This window comes from Lactuca sativa, chromosome 1, assembly GCF_002870075.4.
Source record: "Lactuca sativa cultivar Salinas chromosome 1, Lsat_Salinas_v11, whole genome shotgun sequence".
Taxonomy (NCBI): domain Eukaryota; kingdom Viridiplantae; phylum Streptophyta; class Magnoliopsida; order Asterales; family Asteraceae; genus Lactuca; species Lactuca sativa.
Window position 1 is genome coordinate 47,182,200 of NC_056623.2, and position 15,649 is coordinate 47,197,848.

Below are 15,649 nucleotides of genomic sequence, written 5' to 3' on the forward strand. Positions count from 1 at the left end.
AAACAAAATGAGAAGGATAGCTAACGGTGAAGGATGTAGTCAACCTACAACACTCACAAGTTGCACTACAATGGAGACAAACGAAACAAATATCAACGAAGATTCCTCTGTGAGTGTTATAAGTGTAGCTCAGAGGACGAGTATTTATAATAAAGAATATTATTAATGAAGAAAGGAACGAACTATGTTGACAAAAAGAAGAGTATACGCCTTTCAGGAGGATCCATGTGATTTTGTTTACGAAAACATCCATATGGAACATCATATATTAAAGGCTCAAAACCCTTGTGTTTATTATGGAGCAAAGCGACTTCAATATGAATTCTACCTTTTGTTGCATGAGTGGGAAGACAAAACTGGCGTACTCCCCTATTCCCACAGAATTGCACCAACTCTTCACAAGGCAAGAGCAGCTAGAAGAAAGCTTTAGGTACAATATAAGGGCGTATAACTCAAACTTTTCTTTCGAATCAATGGGTGTAAAGGTGGATGAAAAATTGGCTAATATGACTTCTGGAGTTTACTCTTTTTGTGAGCACGGAACACTCTATCATAATATCAGTCAGTTAATTTCAAAGGATGGAAAATCGAAGTATTTACAGTTGTATTTTTATGAGGATGAAGCTGAAATATCACAGAGATCCTCCTAGAAGAATGTTGATAGAAGAATCATTCAAAAACTAACATGTATTCTTGCTTCAAATCTGTACGTTAGAACATTTAAACGTCTTTATGATCTAAGACCGCTTGATAATTATAGAGTGACTTTGAGTCATATTTATTATTATACATATCATATTAATCACCCTATTGAACTACACCTTTGCATAGGTTGCTAGTATTTTGGTTGAAGGAAATGACAACATCACTGCATATAAAAGAAGTATTATCGTCTGTGGGAGGTCTAACTATAGTACTGAAATTCAACCTCACTTTGGTTGTTCTGGTCCTTTGTCGTATCTTTTATTCTTTCCTAATGATGAGTCTGGATGACATTCTAAAATACCAAGATATGGGGTCGCCATGGATTAAATTTATAATGACAATGAAGACAATGATAAAGGTTCAGAAGGTATGCCTTTAACATTCTTTTACATATTTAAAACATGTAACAGATATTGCCTTAAATATATGGATATTAAATTTATATTTTTCACATAAATTATGATATCACAGAATCTACTTCAAAAAAGGCAGAAATACTGTAAGTATGTGGGAGTACTATTGTTACAAGTTCCAGATACGGTCAAATTATAATGTGATTTTGACGGGAGGGAGATTGTTCCAGCAGTTTGTAGTAGATACCTATATAAAGATTGAGCCTACACATTTGGTTTTTGTCGAAAAGAACCAAACCAAAATTAGAGCTGATTTATACCACGACGTTTTTGATTACTTCAATGTCAGTGAGGCTCAACCAAGTAGGGTTGGACAAAGAGTTGTGTTACCTACAAGTTTCATTGGAAGTCCATATGACATGTGACGAAGATTTCTGGATGCCATGGATTTAGTTCAAGATGATGGGAGGCCTGATATATTCCTTACAATGACGTGCAACCCAAAATGAAAAGAAATCGATGATGAGTTATTGCCTGGACAGTCAGCTCAAGATCGACTGGACCTTGTTGCAAGAGTTTTTCATGCTAACTTAGAGGGTCTCAAGGTATAGTTATTCCAGAGACATATAGTCGGTGTGGTGGGGTCACATGTGTATGTGATAGAGTTTCAAAAGCGTGGATTGCCACATGCACAGTTCCTCTTAATAATGAAACCTGGATATAAGATGAATAATCCAAAAAATTATGACGAACTGGTGAGTGCGGAAATTCCCAACCCAATAAGGTTTACTGAAATGCATGATCTTATCAAAACTCACATGATGCATGGTCCTTGTGGTAGCTTACGAGAAAAAGTCCATGTATATAGGGTGTGCCAAAAATATGTCGTTTCAAATATCCTAGGAAATTCAATGAAAAGACATCACAAGGAGATGACTCATATCCATTATATAGAAGGAGAAATAATTGAATTGAGGTGACTGTTAGAAATACAACATTGGATAACAGATGGGTGGCTCTATACAACCCAAAGTTTTTAATGATGTTTAATTGTCATATCAACGTTGAGGTTTGTTCGAGTATAAAGTCAATGAAGTACCTCTTCAAATATGTTTATAAGGGCCATGACAAAAAAGTTATTCATATTGATAAAGACCAAGAAAATATTGTTATTAATGAGATACGAAATTTTCAAGACGCGCGTTATGTATCCCCTCCTGAGGCATTATGGCGAGTTTTTAGCTTTCCTCTTTGACAAATCTACCCGTGTGTGATGGCCTTGCAAATACATCTCCCAGATCAACAGTTGGTTAGGTTCAAAGACGGTGACAAAATGGAAGACATTGTTGATAAGGAGAAAGGAAAAAAATTCAATGTTGACGGCATTTTTCAAGAAGAATAAAGAAGATTCCAATGCAAGAAAATATTTGTATAAGGATTTTCCTAAAAATTTTACATGAAAACTGAGCAACCATTGTTGGAGGACCAGGTTACATAAATCAATGATTTGTCGACTTGTTTATGCTAATCTGGCTGAAGGAGAGAGATACTACTTACGCTTGCTTTTATGTCATATTACTAGGCCTACCTGCTTTGAAGATTTATACACAGCCAATGACGTATTACACCCTACATTTCGAAAAGCAGCTCTTGAAAGAGGTTTAATAGAGACCGATGATAATTCATCAAAATTTCTTGTAGAGGCTTCTTTATTTCAATTTCCCAGCGCACTTAGAAGGTTATTTGCGACGATGTTGATTTTTTGTGAACCAGGAAATGTTCGCAAGTTATCGGACGACCGCTATGATTCTCTTTCTAAAGATTATAGGAAACAATATGGATGTGCCAAACAAGTGCAAAATATGGCCCTCATCGACATTAGAGTCTTTCTAGAATCTATGAGTAAAAAGCTTAGTGATTACCACCTTCTAAATGTCAGTGCACACATCGACTTACAATCAAGAGGCTATCGTGAGGTGCAAGAAGAATACTCTATAAATGTGGAATATGAAGACTTACATGTGCGAGACTCTCTCAATCCAGACCAGAAGTTTGCATATGATGAGATAACGAGGCACGTGGATGAAAATATTTTGGGTGTGTTTTTCATAGATGGTCTAAGTGGAACTGGAAAGAAATTTTTGTACAAAGCTCTGTTGGCCAATATTCGTGTACGTGGTCTTATTGCACTTGCAATTGCCACGTCAGGTGTTGCGGCTAACAACATGCCAGGAGGGAGAATAGCTCATTCACGATTTGGAATTCCCATCATTCTTGATAATAACTTGATGTGCAAGATCATTAAACAAAGCGAGAAGGCTCATCTACTTCATGAGGCAAAGGTAATCATATGGGATGAAGCAGCAGTAGCTAAGAGGCAGACGGTAGCAGCAGCTGATCGGACAATGCAAGACATCACAGATGAGAAGCTCCCTTTCGATGGAAAAATAATGGTTATGGGAGGTGACTTTAGACAAGTGTTTCCGGTCATGAGACGTGGCACTTGAGCACAAATTGTGGACTCTAGCTTACAAATGTCACCTCTATGGGCTTCAGTTAAAAGGCTTCGATTAAATATCAACATGAGAGCGGTAAATGACCCATGGTTTTCTGATTTTTTATTACGAGTCGGTGATGGAAAGGAGGAAACACTTGACGAGTCCTTTATTCTTATACCTGATAACATGTCCATTCCATACACTGATATAACTAATTCATTGGACGCCCTGATTGATGCAATATTTCCTTCTTTGCAATCTAACGACACCGATTCAAAATTTATCATTTCGAGGGCGATATTGTCAACTAAAAATGAAAATGTTGATGAGATTAATAATAAGTTGATCGAACAATTTTCTAGCGAGTAAAAAGTTTACTACATTTTTTAAGAAGCGGAAGATGACAAAAATAACTTATATCCGATGGAATATTTGAACTCGCTAAATGTTAGTGGTGTACCCCCTCATTATCTTCGGTTAAAAACTCGGTGCCCAGTAACACTTTTGCGAAATATCGATCCTTCAAATGGGTTATGTAATGGCACCGGATTGATATGTCGAACTTTCTAACAAAATGTCATTGATGCAGAGATAGTTGTTGGTCAACATGCTGGAAAAAGAGTGTTTTTACCAATAATTCCTCTATGTCCGTCTGACGATGAGATGTTCCCATTCAAACTAAAGAGAAAGCAGTTTCCAATTCAACTTAGTTTCTCTATGACAATCAATAAAGCTCAAGGACAAACAATTCCAAATGTAGGTGTTTATCTACCAGAATCGGTATTCTCACATGGCCAACTTTATGTGACGTTGTCCAGAGGAATATCACGTGTCAATACCAAGGTATTAGTAATGTCGGAAAAAAACATTTGATAATGATGGAATCTACACATCAAACGTTGTGTACAAAGAAGTTTTATGTGATTAACAAGGTACAATCAACAATTTATTATTTTACAATTTCTTCAAATATGTATCTTAGATGCTCATTTGATGTTTAATGTAGGGCTAGCAGATGAAGCAACATGATTGCAGATTGGTGTAGTTTATATATTGGACAAGTTATAAATGTACAAAAATACATGATTGCAGATTGTTGTTATTTATAAATTGTAAAATCAAGTATAAACTATTAGATGAAATTCCAAATGTAGACTCAACTTCTGTCGTATTGTATGCCTATGCACCTAGCAAGAAACTATCCGTTGAAATGAACTATTCAACATAAAATAGTCTACCAAAAGGCCGCAATGAATAGCTCACGTCTAAAGGAAACTAATCATCACATTAAAACTATCTTCCGAAAGAAACTCTTTGCCACCCGGCGCCTAACGCGGGTAAACGGCTAGTACTCGATATACATGGGTTTATCTTATGAAACGCAAATCTGATTTCTTTGATATTTACAGTAATTTTAGAGCTCTTGTTAAAACTCAACATCTGGCTGTGATTAAATGCTTCAGGTGTGACTTAGGGGGTGAATATACCTCTAATGATTTTACTCAGTCACTTGCTTCTGATGGTACCATACACCAGTCCTCGTGTACTGACACACCTCAGCAAAACGGTGTGGCAAAACTAAAACACCGTCATATTGTTGAGACAACCTGCTCATTGCTCATGTCTGGTTCCCTAATGCCTTTTGGGGAGAAGCAGTCCTAACTGTCGTGTATGTGATTAATCGTATCCCTACTTCATTGGATTTAGGAATGTCTCCTTTTTAGAAGCTATATGGTCATCTACCAGACTACTCTTCCTTACGAGTTTTTGGATGTACTTATTTTTTTCTTTGTCCTCATGTTGAGAAAAATGAGTTGGGCCGAAATATGCTATTTGTGTATTTTTGGGGTATGGTATTGGACATAAAGGATACCGTTGCTATGATCCTATGAGTCAGAAGTTATATGATACCCGACATGTCACCTTTTGGAACATATACCTTTTCTACTCGATTCCTGCTACATCCCACAATGTAACGAATTTCAATCTTTTGCATGTTGATCCTTTTTTGAATGGTAACCTCCATGAAGAGGTTTATATGAATCCTCCCCTAGGAATTCAGCATCGGCCGGGTGAGGTTTGTCGGCTTCGCAAAGCTTTGTATGGTCTCAAGCAAGCCCACCATACTTGGTTTGAGAATTTTTCCACATTGATTACCTCTCTTGGATTTGTCTAGAGTAATCACGATTCTGCTTTGTTTATTAGATGCTCGAGTGCAGGACGAATTCTTTTGTCCTTATATGTGGATGACATGATTATTATGGGTGATGACCATGGTAGTATTGAGTCTTTGAAGCATGATCTAGCTTATCGATTTGCTATGAAGGATTTGGGATTGTTGTTTTATTTCTTAGGTATTAAGGTAGCTCAGTCTAAGAAAGGGTATCTTCTTTCTCAGACAAAATATATATTTGACTTGTTTACACGGGCGAGCCTCTCTGACAATCAGACTGTTGATGCTCCTCTTGAAACCAATGCACGATACTCTCACACTGATGGTGTTCCTTTTTCCGATCCAAACCTTTATCACACTATTGTGGAAAGTTTGGTCTATCTTACAGTTATTCGTCCAGATATTGCTCATGTTGTTCATGTTGTCAGTCAGTTTGTTACTGCCCCGACATCTGTTTATTGGGGAGCTGTTCTCCATATTTTGAGATATCTTCGTGACACTCAATTTCAGACCCTCTTGTTTCCCTCGACGTCTTCTCTTTAGTTACGTGCCTATAGTGATGCTGATTGGGATGGTGATCGCCATGATCGTAAGTCCACCACTGGATTTTGCGTATTTCTTGGAGAGTCTCTCATTTCCTGGAAGAGCAAGAAATAGGACGTTGTCTCTAGATCTTCCACGGAGGCTGAATATTGTGCTATGGATGTAACTACATGTGAGATTATCTGGCTACAGTGGCTGTGTGCGGATATGGGAGTTCATATTTCTTCATCTACTCCCTTGCATTGTGATAACAAAAGTGCGATACAAATTGCAAAGAATTCTGTTTGTCAAGAGTGGACGAAGCAATTGAGATTGATTGTCATTTTACTCGTCATCACCTACAGCTCGGGACCATATTGCTTCCGTTTGTTTCATCAACCTTGCAGCTTGCGGATATTTTGACGAAGGCTCTATCTGCTTCTCGGTTTCAGTTCTTATATGACAGACTCTCAATGCTTTTTGTTGCGCATTGTGAGTTTGAGGAGGGATGTTAGCCTATATATTATTAGCCCACTTGTTTATGGGCTCTTTAGTCTTTAGCCCATTAGGGTTTTGTCTAGCTAATATTTATATCCGCTTTATTATTTGTAGTCTTTATGCCTTTCATTGAGAACCCTTGTAGTTTCTCTTTATTATAATCATATGACTATGTAATCAGCATCCTGTGCAAATTCTTGATGCCGTTTTTTAGGATGAAGCTGCTTTTTCACTAGCACTCGCCATTCTTTTTTTTGTCCTGCTTCCTTTGTTACGTATGGCAGTTGGTGCATGAAATTTTACTATATCTGGAAGTTTTACTCCTAACATTTTTATTATTGTATCGTTATATTTTCTTGCAGATGATCCACTCGACTTTGTTATCTCCATTGCTGCCTTCTTCATAATTCGAGTGGTCTCTACAAACTCTAACAATTTTTCCTTATCATCTTTAAAAATCTCCATACAATATTCCATGTTACTATATGCCTTACTTAGAAGTTTGTCGAGACTAAAACATCGAATCCCGCTTTGTCTGCCTGTATTCTATACATTTCAATACCACCCTCTATTGATTCAAAAGTTGCTTCTTCATTTGGTATAAATTATTTTGGGACGATTGGCTGTTATAATTCTGTTTTCCCTCCAGGAGAATCAACCACATTACTACCGTAAGATTCATCTTCGGAATCGGTGTCATGACCTACCATAACATCGAAATACAAATGACATATATATAATTATCACATTTTTTATGTTTATATGAACTTCTCATGATTTAAGTAATAAGACAACATCAAATTCACGAATAATTAACTAGGTTGCATAATATCTACATAATTTTTAGTTTTAATATAAAAGAATTTGGTGACGTATAACTTGTACCGGTTAACTGTTAATCATTAAATAAATTAATATTCAACTTTTAAGAAAACATATATTCGTAAATCATTCATTAAAAAGTACAAAATAATCAGGAATTATTTACATAACATTATACAAATCGTTAATGCTTGCTCTATGTATTTTCTACATTTGAGGTACATATTGTTCACTAATCACAAATGATTACATTTTATATTCACAACTGGTTACTGTAATAAGAAATAACTAAATGCAATTATCAGTTGATAAGAAAATCTATTTTTAACTACATCATCATGAATGATTGAACGACTATTATTTATTAACTGTACTTACAATACAATAGAAAACTTTTTACCAATTATTTATGATTAATCAAAACAACATCGTTGTTCAACTCACCTACAATTCTGAAACAATAAATCAATTCAATTTGCATGCTACAATTAATAAAACCCAGATAATGGATCATAGACTCAGACTCATATTAATCGACATTCAACATATTATTTGTCAAAATATATAAATAAATAAATAAAATCTAACAATCGATCATCACTTCTACGTTAAAAAAAAGTCGAAAATATGTTATAAATATTACTTTCACAATCGGTTTCAGTGTTTATACTGTTGTCATTACTAAAATTATCTCAATCATCATCTTCATCGCTAGTGTTGACGTAACAATCCATTTGATTCATGAATTAAACAATTTCAACTACAACAAAATATCCATAACGTAATTTATATACTCTCAGTTGTGACTACTGAATCAATCGTCAATTCCCTGATACCTATTCGTGAATGTCGTGATTCCTAATTCTTCATGAATCGTGGTTGCTTTGTTGAATGAGGATTTATTTCATTTAATGTATTTTATAAGATTATGGGAACCTTCTCTTTTTATCCCATGATTACCGGAAAAACAATAATCACAACATATATTCAATTACTTAATAATAAAACAAAATTACCTTGATAACCTTAGCAAATGATTGGCTCAGATTCATTCTCACATTCGCAACCTTTTAGCCATTCACAATTAATCATTGATACATATATATATATATATATATATATATATATATATATATATATATATATATATATATTGTTTTTACTAACTATTATGTGTTAAAATGAACAGATCTGGACCAACGGATGAAATTAATCAATGAACATGATTTGCGAGTGTATGATATTACAATGGGATAACATGTACCATATAATCACAAAAACTTTAGCAAAAGGGTATTTTGGGCAATTAACTACAATTATAAAAGGAAATTTTCAGATGTTTAGGGATAATTAATTCTCCTAATTTTAAATTTTTGAATTTTTTAATTAATTCATTTTTAATTCTAACGTAATTTGTAAACATAATCGATTTTATTCTGTCAGAATATTTTTTTTGTTAGAATGATGTTCTTTCAGAATTTTACTTTATTAAAATATTATTGAAGGATAACAAAATTCTTAAATCTGAGGTTGAAAAATAACAACATTCTAATATATTCTTATACATACGAACTTAAATACAAATTCATACATATTCTTACAGACTAAAAGTCTTATACATTTTAATATAATTATATATATATATATATATATATATATATATATATATATATATATATATATATATATATATTCTAGATGAATATCGATAAAAAAATGAATAAAATTCTTAAAAAATAACAACATTATTAAAATGTGATTGTGATCACACTTTATTCATTCTTTAACATTATTAAAATAACATTGGTCTTTAACTCATTCTTCCAGCCATTCGTATCACAAATACAACAAAAACTAATAATGATTAAAAACATGTTACTTGCAATTAACTATCACTTTATATATTCTGGTAGAATACATAGAATATATTCTGGCAGATCTAAGTTGTGAAAAGAATGAAATTTGAGACCCTAGATTTACCTGCACTTGCTGGCCAAAATCTCAGCATTCTATTGTATATTATTCTACCAGAATAATACATTTTATCAAAACAATACATTCTTTGTTGAATATTCTAACAGAATAATTCTTTGTTGAAGCTGTAATCAAGATACTGGAAAAAAAAACAATTATGTGTCATATCATGGAGTTTAATCCTTAATAAAAAAAATTCACAAATAACAACGAAAACCATCAAACATAAATCATTCTTAAAGAATCATTAAACTAAAAGCACCATTACAATGTAAAATTCTAATAGAATGTGTATATGATATAGAATGTATATATTCTTGAAACCAACAAACACCTTCTAGTTCCTAAATTGTATGAACAAACACTTTCAGTTGTATGTTATGGAATATTAAGATTCTTGAATACTAGAGTGCAATAATATACATATACAATGAAAACAACCAAATCTAAAGAAAATAGACGTGGAGTGATTGTTTTGTTACCTTTGACTTTGGAGACAAACTTTTTAAGTTCATATTTTCGTCAAAGACATCATGTATCTTTAGATTGTTAGATCTTCAACATTATTCTGCCAATTGATCGGGAAGAGGAACACGATCTGAACAGTCAATCAGATAGCACTGGTGGCGGCTAAGAAATCACGACCAGCAGATGTCGATCTCCGGCGAACATTTTATAAATAAAATAATTGAAGATTATTAACTAATTTCACCAAATTGTGAATAAAAAAATCAATGAATATTACAGATTACTTCCGATGTGAACAATCAATTCTTCTAACTAAATATTTTGTCTAAGTTTTGCACTAAATTCGGTAATCATAAGTGTTAAATAGAAGTGTTAAATTTTATGTTTAAGAATAAAATACATGAAAAGGGAAACTTACTCAAGTAAAGAGAAGATGTTCTTCAAATATTACAGTTCTAATGAGTAATTGTTGCAGACATTTGGGAGTATTAGCAGTAACAGTGTCGAATCAATGAATTGCTTGCTTCAACTCTTTTAATTCCTTTAGAGCCTATACCTAAAGTTAAACACGACCATCATCACAAATTATACCATTTATGTACGTCCTTCAAATTCTCCTTCTTCAAGAACTGTTAACCGGAAACCAAGCACCCACCATCAGATTGCTGAATACACCTCCATCTTCCCTTCGACCCCCCCAAACTCGTTTAACAACAAAGACTCAAACAGGTGCTGATGCGAGATTCGGATGCAAAAAACCCAATTTGTATAGAGCAAATACCTTAGATGCGAAAAACCAAATTTGAGTTTGGGTGTGAGATCGGTTAATGTCTCTAAAGAGTATCCCGAGTAAAAGCCCTACTAACAAACCTTAGAGAATACTCCTGATGAAAAGTTATTTCGTTCATTCGGATGAAAGTATCAGAGGTGGGTATCACAGTGTAGGGCGACGATTGGGAGGGAGGAGGATGTGTTGGTGTTTGGGTGGTTCAGCCGACAGAATGGGGGGTTTTAGGGTTAGGGATGTTAGTTTTGTAGCGTTTAACTAATTAAGGAGAGATTAAATGAATTATTTTGTGACAATAATTAGATATACTAATTACCTTTATACCTTTTTTTAATTTATTTAATGATTTGTTATTTCCTCAATTCTCATTGGTGCATACATGCATACAATAGTTGCTAAAAACATTTGAACCTAGCTCTCTTTCTCTTTCTCTCTCTCTCTCTCTCTCTCTCTCTCTATATATATATATATATATATATATATATATATATATATATATATATATATATATATATATATATATATATAGGGTTAGGTTCATGTGAGACAACCTAATTTTGTGAGACGTAATCCTAGCCACTCATTTTATAGATAAAAGAACATTTTTAAATGCAAAACAATTGAAAATTTTCGAAAATTATTTTTTTAAATATTATTTTCGTCATTTATATTTTCCAAAAAAATATAAAATAAGAAAAATATATTCTAGTAGAATATTAGAATATTTTACATATGTGACAAATATAGTAGAACACTAAAATATTCTAACATTCTAAAAATCATATTAGAATATTTATAGTATAATATTCTATCAGAATATTTCACGTATTTAAAAAAACAGTTTTTTTTATTTTTTTATTTTTATTTTTAGGTAAATAAAATGACAAAAATAATAATTAAAAAAAACTTTTTGGATTTTTTCCTTTTATTTTGCATTTTAAATTTATTTTTTGATTATATCTCACGGTCTCACAAAATTAAATGGTTGCAAATGAACATATATATATATATATATATATATATATATATATATATATATATATATATATATATATATATATATATATATATATATATATATATATATATATATATATATATATATATATATATGAGTAGATAACTAAATTGAAGAAACACATTAGAAAGCTTTTTATCTCCATCTAATTTGGACGCCGAATTTAATGATATGAATATGTATAAAAACTATAAATGTATTAAATGCATTTTTTTAATATTAAAAACAAAATGTGAACCATATTTTCTTTGAAATAAAAAAATTACAAAAATATTAATTTTTTTGTAATTCAGCAAAAGTAAATCACATTTAAATTCAACATAGTAACAGAGCATTCATTTGCATAAGAATTAAAAGAACTTTTCTTTTTAACATTGAAAATTTCCGTAACCATTGAAGTTCAAATTATCTTTTGAAATTGAACTTCAAATTTATCCGTCAAAATGGCATTTCAAAAAAAGTCGGCAAAATTCATCCCTAACTCATTAAGAACGGGGACACACTAATTGCATTTAAATATTGTGTTGGGGATGGGAAGAACACGTTGTTATGGAAGGATACTGGTTGGGTTGTGGAAAACTTGAAGAAAAATTCCCTGATATGTTCATCCTTGACAAGAAAATGAGTTGCTTTGTGACGCATCGATTGGGCTGAAGAGAAAACCCATAAGGGATGAGGAGATTGCAAATCTTGGCACGTTGACTGGGTTGGTGGGGCAGATCACCCTCTTAGGTGGGCTGGACATAATTGGCGTCAAAGCTTTCAACGGACAGTATATTTTATGTTCGTGACCTTTGTTCCCGCGTAGACGATTTGTTTTGGATTCCCATTGTGCCTTTAAAAGTCTATACTTTTGTTTGGCGTGCTTGCATGGATCGAAATCCAACTGCAATGGCTTTGGCGTGTAGAGATTTTAAAGCCAATTCTTCTTCCTGTTTGTTATGTAACTTGAGAAGTGATGAAGTTGATCAAATTCTTGTGGGTTGTTCTATTGCTTGGGAAGCTTTGGTGTGGATTTTCAAATGGTGCCACATTCAGGTTCCACATCTACATGGCTAGTCAGGTGGAGTGCATGGGGAGTTGGGGTTCAATTCCCAAAAAAAAGATCATGATCGCGATTTTCTATGGTTTCATTTGGTGTGCATGGAAGGTGAGAAACGAGAGGAGGTTTAATGATGTTAGAATCCCTTACTCTAAACTAGGAGATAATGTGATTTCTATGGTGTTTGATTGGGTTAAACATAGGGGTAGATTGGGTAATTGCAAATGGGAAGATAGGTGTTGTAACCAATTCAATATTTTGTAATTTTGTTTGTTTTCTTTTTGTCTTGTCTTCTCCTTTTAGGTAGTGGTCTTAAACAAAATTTCTGTAGGTTCCAAAAAAAATGGCATTTCAAAATAGTAACATCTCATCATTTGAATAATTTGGCACCTCATCAAAATCTCTAATTTTAAAGAGTAATATTTCATTTGTTGGAAAACAACTAAATTTGCGATTTCATTAAATTCTCCTACCGAAGAACCATGGACTGTACATGCTTCCAGAATCACAGCTTCCAAAATGCTTCTTTCCACATCGATAACAAAAAAGATTCCCACATCTGAATAATATAATTCAAAATCACAACCAAAAGCAAAATCCATAATATTAACCTGCAACGAATGATTTCATAGCCGCTTCGTTTTTCCACATAAAAGTTGCAGTCCGGGCATCTCTTCCAGTTTTTGTTCTTGGCAAGCTCCATTAACATTAAATATTTCGGATTTATTTCATATTCCTTTAAGCTCTTATACTCAATGCAATCCATCCCGGAATGCCATGCCACCTTACACTGCGCACAGAACAATCTGTTGCAGTTTGGGCATTCTGATGATGTCATAGCTTCTCCGCCATCATCCACCAACATGGCCGAACAATCTTTGAACGGGCAGTAGAATTTCTGAGACCCCAGGATCAACGACTCGCACAAAGCGTCTTCCCATCTTTCAAGCACCTCATTTGGGACAATGGATCGACAAATTTCGGGTCCTATTAGCCCTTTGCATTTCGGTTCTGGACACTTCACCTTCGCAATGTTTTCTTTGATCTTCATAGAAACATGTTGGCGTATGTAATCAGAGCAGAACAGATGGCTGCAAACCTTTGCATTTGAAAACATTTCTGATGGAGCTTTTGTGTCCATGCAAATGACACAAAAGCTCGTAGGTAATTGGGTTTCTTCAGATTTCTCCATTAGCTGCTTCCTCTTTATTGTGGTGTTATGATTGAGAGAGAAAATTGTATCTGATTCTCATTATCTGAATGCTTAAGTTACAATAGAAATCTATACAGGAATATATAAGAACTTTAACTGTCTATAACTACTTGTAACAGAAAAACCTCATAGAAAAGACTAAAATGCCCTTAAGGCTAAAACAAACTCTAACGACTTAAACTGAAATTGATTGATGTGTAAACCCCCCCCCCCCCCCCCCCCCCCACTAAATCTGGAGAGTATGGATGAAGTCAGCATGTTGATGTTGAGAACCATTCAAGACTTGGTGAAAACATCTACCAACTGATGAGTAGTAGGAAGATGAGATAGTTTGATTAAAAGTTGTTGTAACTTCTCTCGAACATAGTGACAATCTATTTCGTTATGTTTGGTACGCTCATGGAAGACTGTGTTACGAGAAATGAAGATTGCAGCTTTATTATCACACTTCAATGGTATAGAAAAGACATTAGGAACTTGTAATTCATCAAGCAATCTACTGAGCCAAGCTAACTCAGCAGTAACTCGTCTCATAGATCTATATTCAGCCTCGACGGATGATAAAGAGACAGTTGTTTGCTTTTTGATTTCCATGAAATTGGAACGTATCCAAAGAGTATAAAGAAACCACTTATATACCTTCGTGTTATTGTGCAAGCAGCCCAATCAGAGTCGCAAAAAGCTTCAACTTGAAAAGACTATTTTTTGTTGAAAAACAATCCTTGTGTGGGATTACTTTTGAGATAGTGTAGAACGTGAATAGCAGCTTCGTAATGTTCTTGACAAGGAGTTTGATTAAATTGACTTAAATGTTGAATAGCATAAGACCAATCAGGACGTGTGTGTAATAAAACATTCAGTTTTCCAATCAACTGTCTGTAAGTTGTTGGATCTTTTAGAGGATCTTTTATAAGAGGCGTCAATTGGGATTTGGAAGACAATGGAGTTTTGATAGATTTGGTGGAATTTATTGAATAAAGATTCAATAGTTCATTCATGAACTTTTACTGATGTATAATCATTCCATCAGTAGTAGACTGAAATTCTAATCCAAGAAAAAAATGAAGAAAACCAGATCTTTGATTTAAAATTGGTTATGAAGAAAAGCTTTCAAACTATTGATTTCTGTGGAATCATTTACTGTAACTAAAATGTCATCCACATAAACAACAACAATGATTAAGGATGTATTTGTCTTCTTGAGAAGCACCGAATGATCATTTTGAGAAAGAGAGTACCCTTTAGACCTTAATGTTGTAGAAAGCTTAAAATACCATTGCCTTGAAACTTGTCTTAAACCATATAAAGATTTCTTGAGTTTGCATACTAATGACGGTGATGAAATGTTAAAACCAAGAGGAGGTTTCATGTATACTTCTTCGTGCAAATCTCCATGTAAAAACCCATTATTGACATCAAATTGATGAATTGGCCAAATCTTTTTAACAGCAAGAGCAACAATACAACGAATTGTAGTAAACTTGACAACAGGAGAAAAAGTCTCGTGAAAGTCTATTCCTTCTTTTTGGGTAAATCCCTTTTCTACCAAGCGTGCTTTGTGCCTTTCAATAGTTCC

The 15,649-nt window shown here is 33.6% G+C and overlaps 1 protein-coding gene across 1 annotated transcript; it reads right to left on the reverse strand.

Annotated features, from left to right (window-relative positions):
- Nucleotides 1–13,319: 13,319 nt before the first annotated feature.
- Nucleotides 13,320–14,052, reverse strand: LOC111882850 (E3 ubiquitin-protein ligase RSL1). The gene is made up of 2 exons (XM_023879226.1): nucleotides 13,472–14,052; nucleotides 13,320–13,419 (listed from the first exon to the last, which is right to left on the reverse strand). The coding sequence occupies exons 1-2, from the start codon at nucleotides 14,050–14,052 to the stop codon at nucleotides 13,320–13,322; spliced, it is 681 nt and encodes a 226-aa protein (XP_023734994.1).
- Between the last annotated feature and the right edge of the window lie 1,597 nt (nucleotides 14,053–15,649).

Excerpts from the sequence above, each read along its gene's own strand:
- LOC111882850 (XM_023879226.1), bottom strand. The coding sequence starts at position 14,052 with ATGGAGAAATCTGAAGAAACCCAATTACCTACGAGCTTTTGTGTCATT. Across the intron at positions 13,420-13,471 it reads TATGAAATCATTCGTTGCAG|ATGTGGGAATCTTTTTTGTT; the intron begins GTTAATATTATG and ends TATATTATTCAG.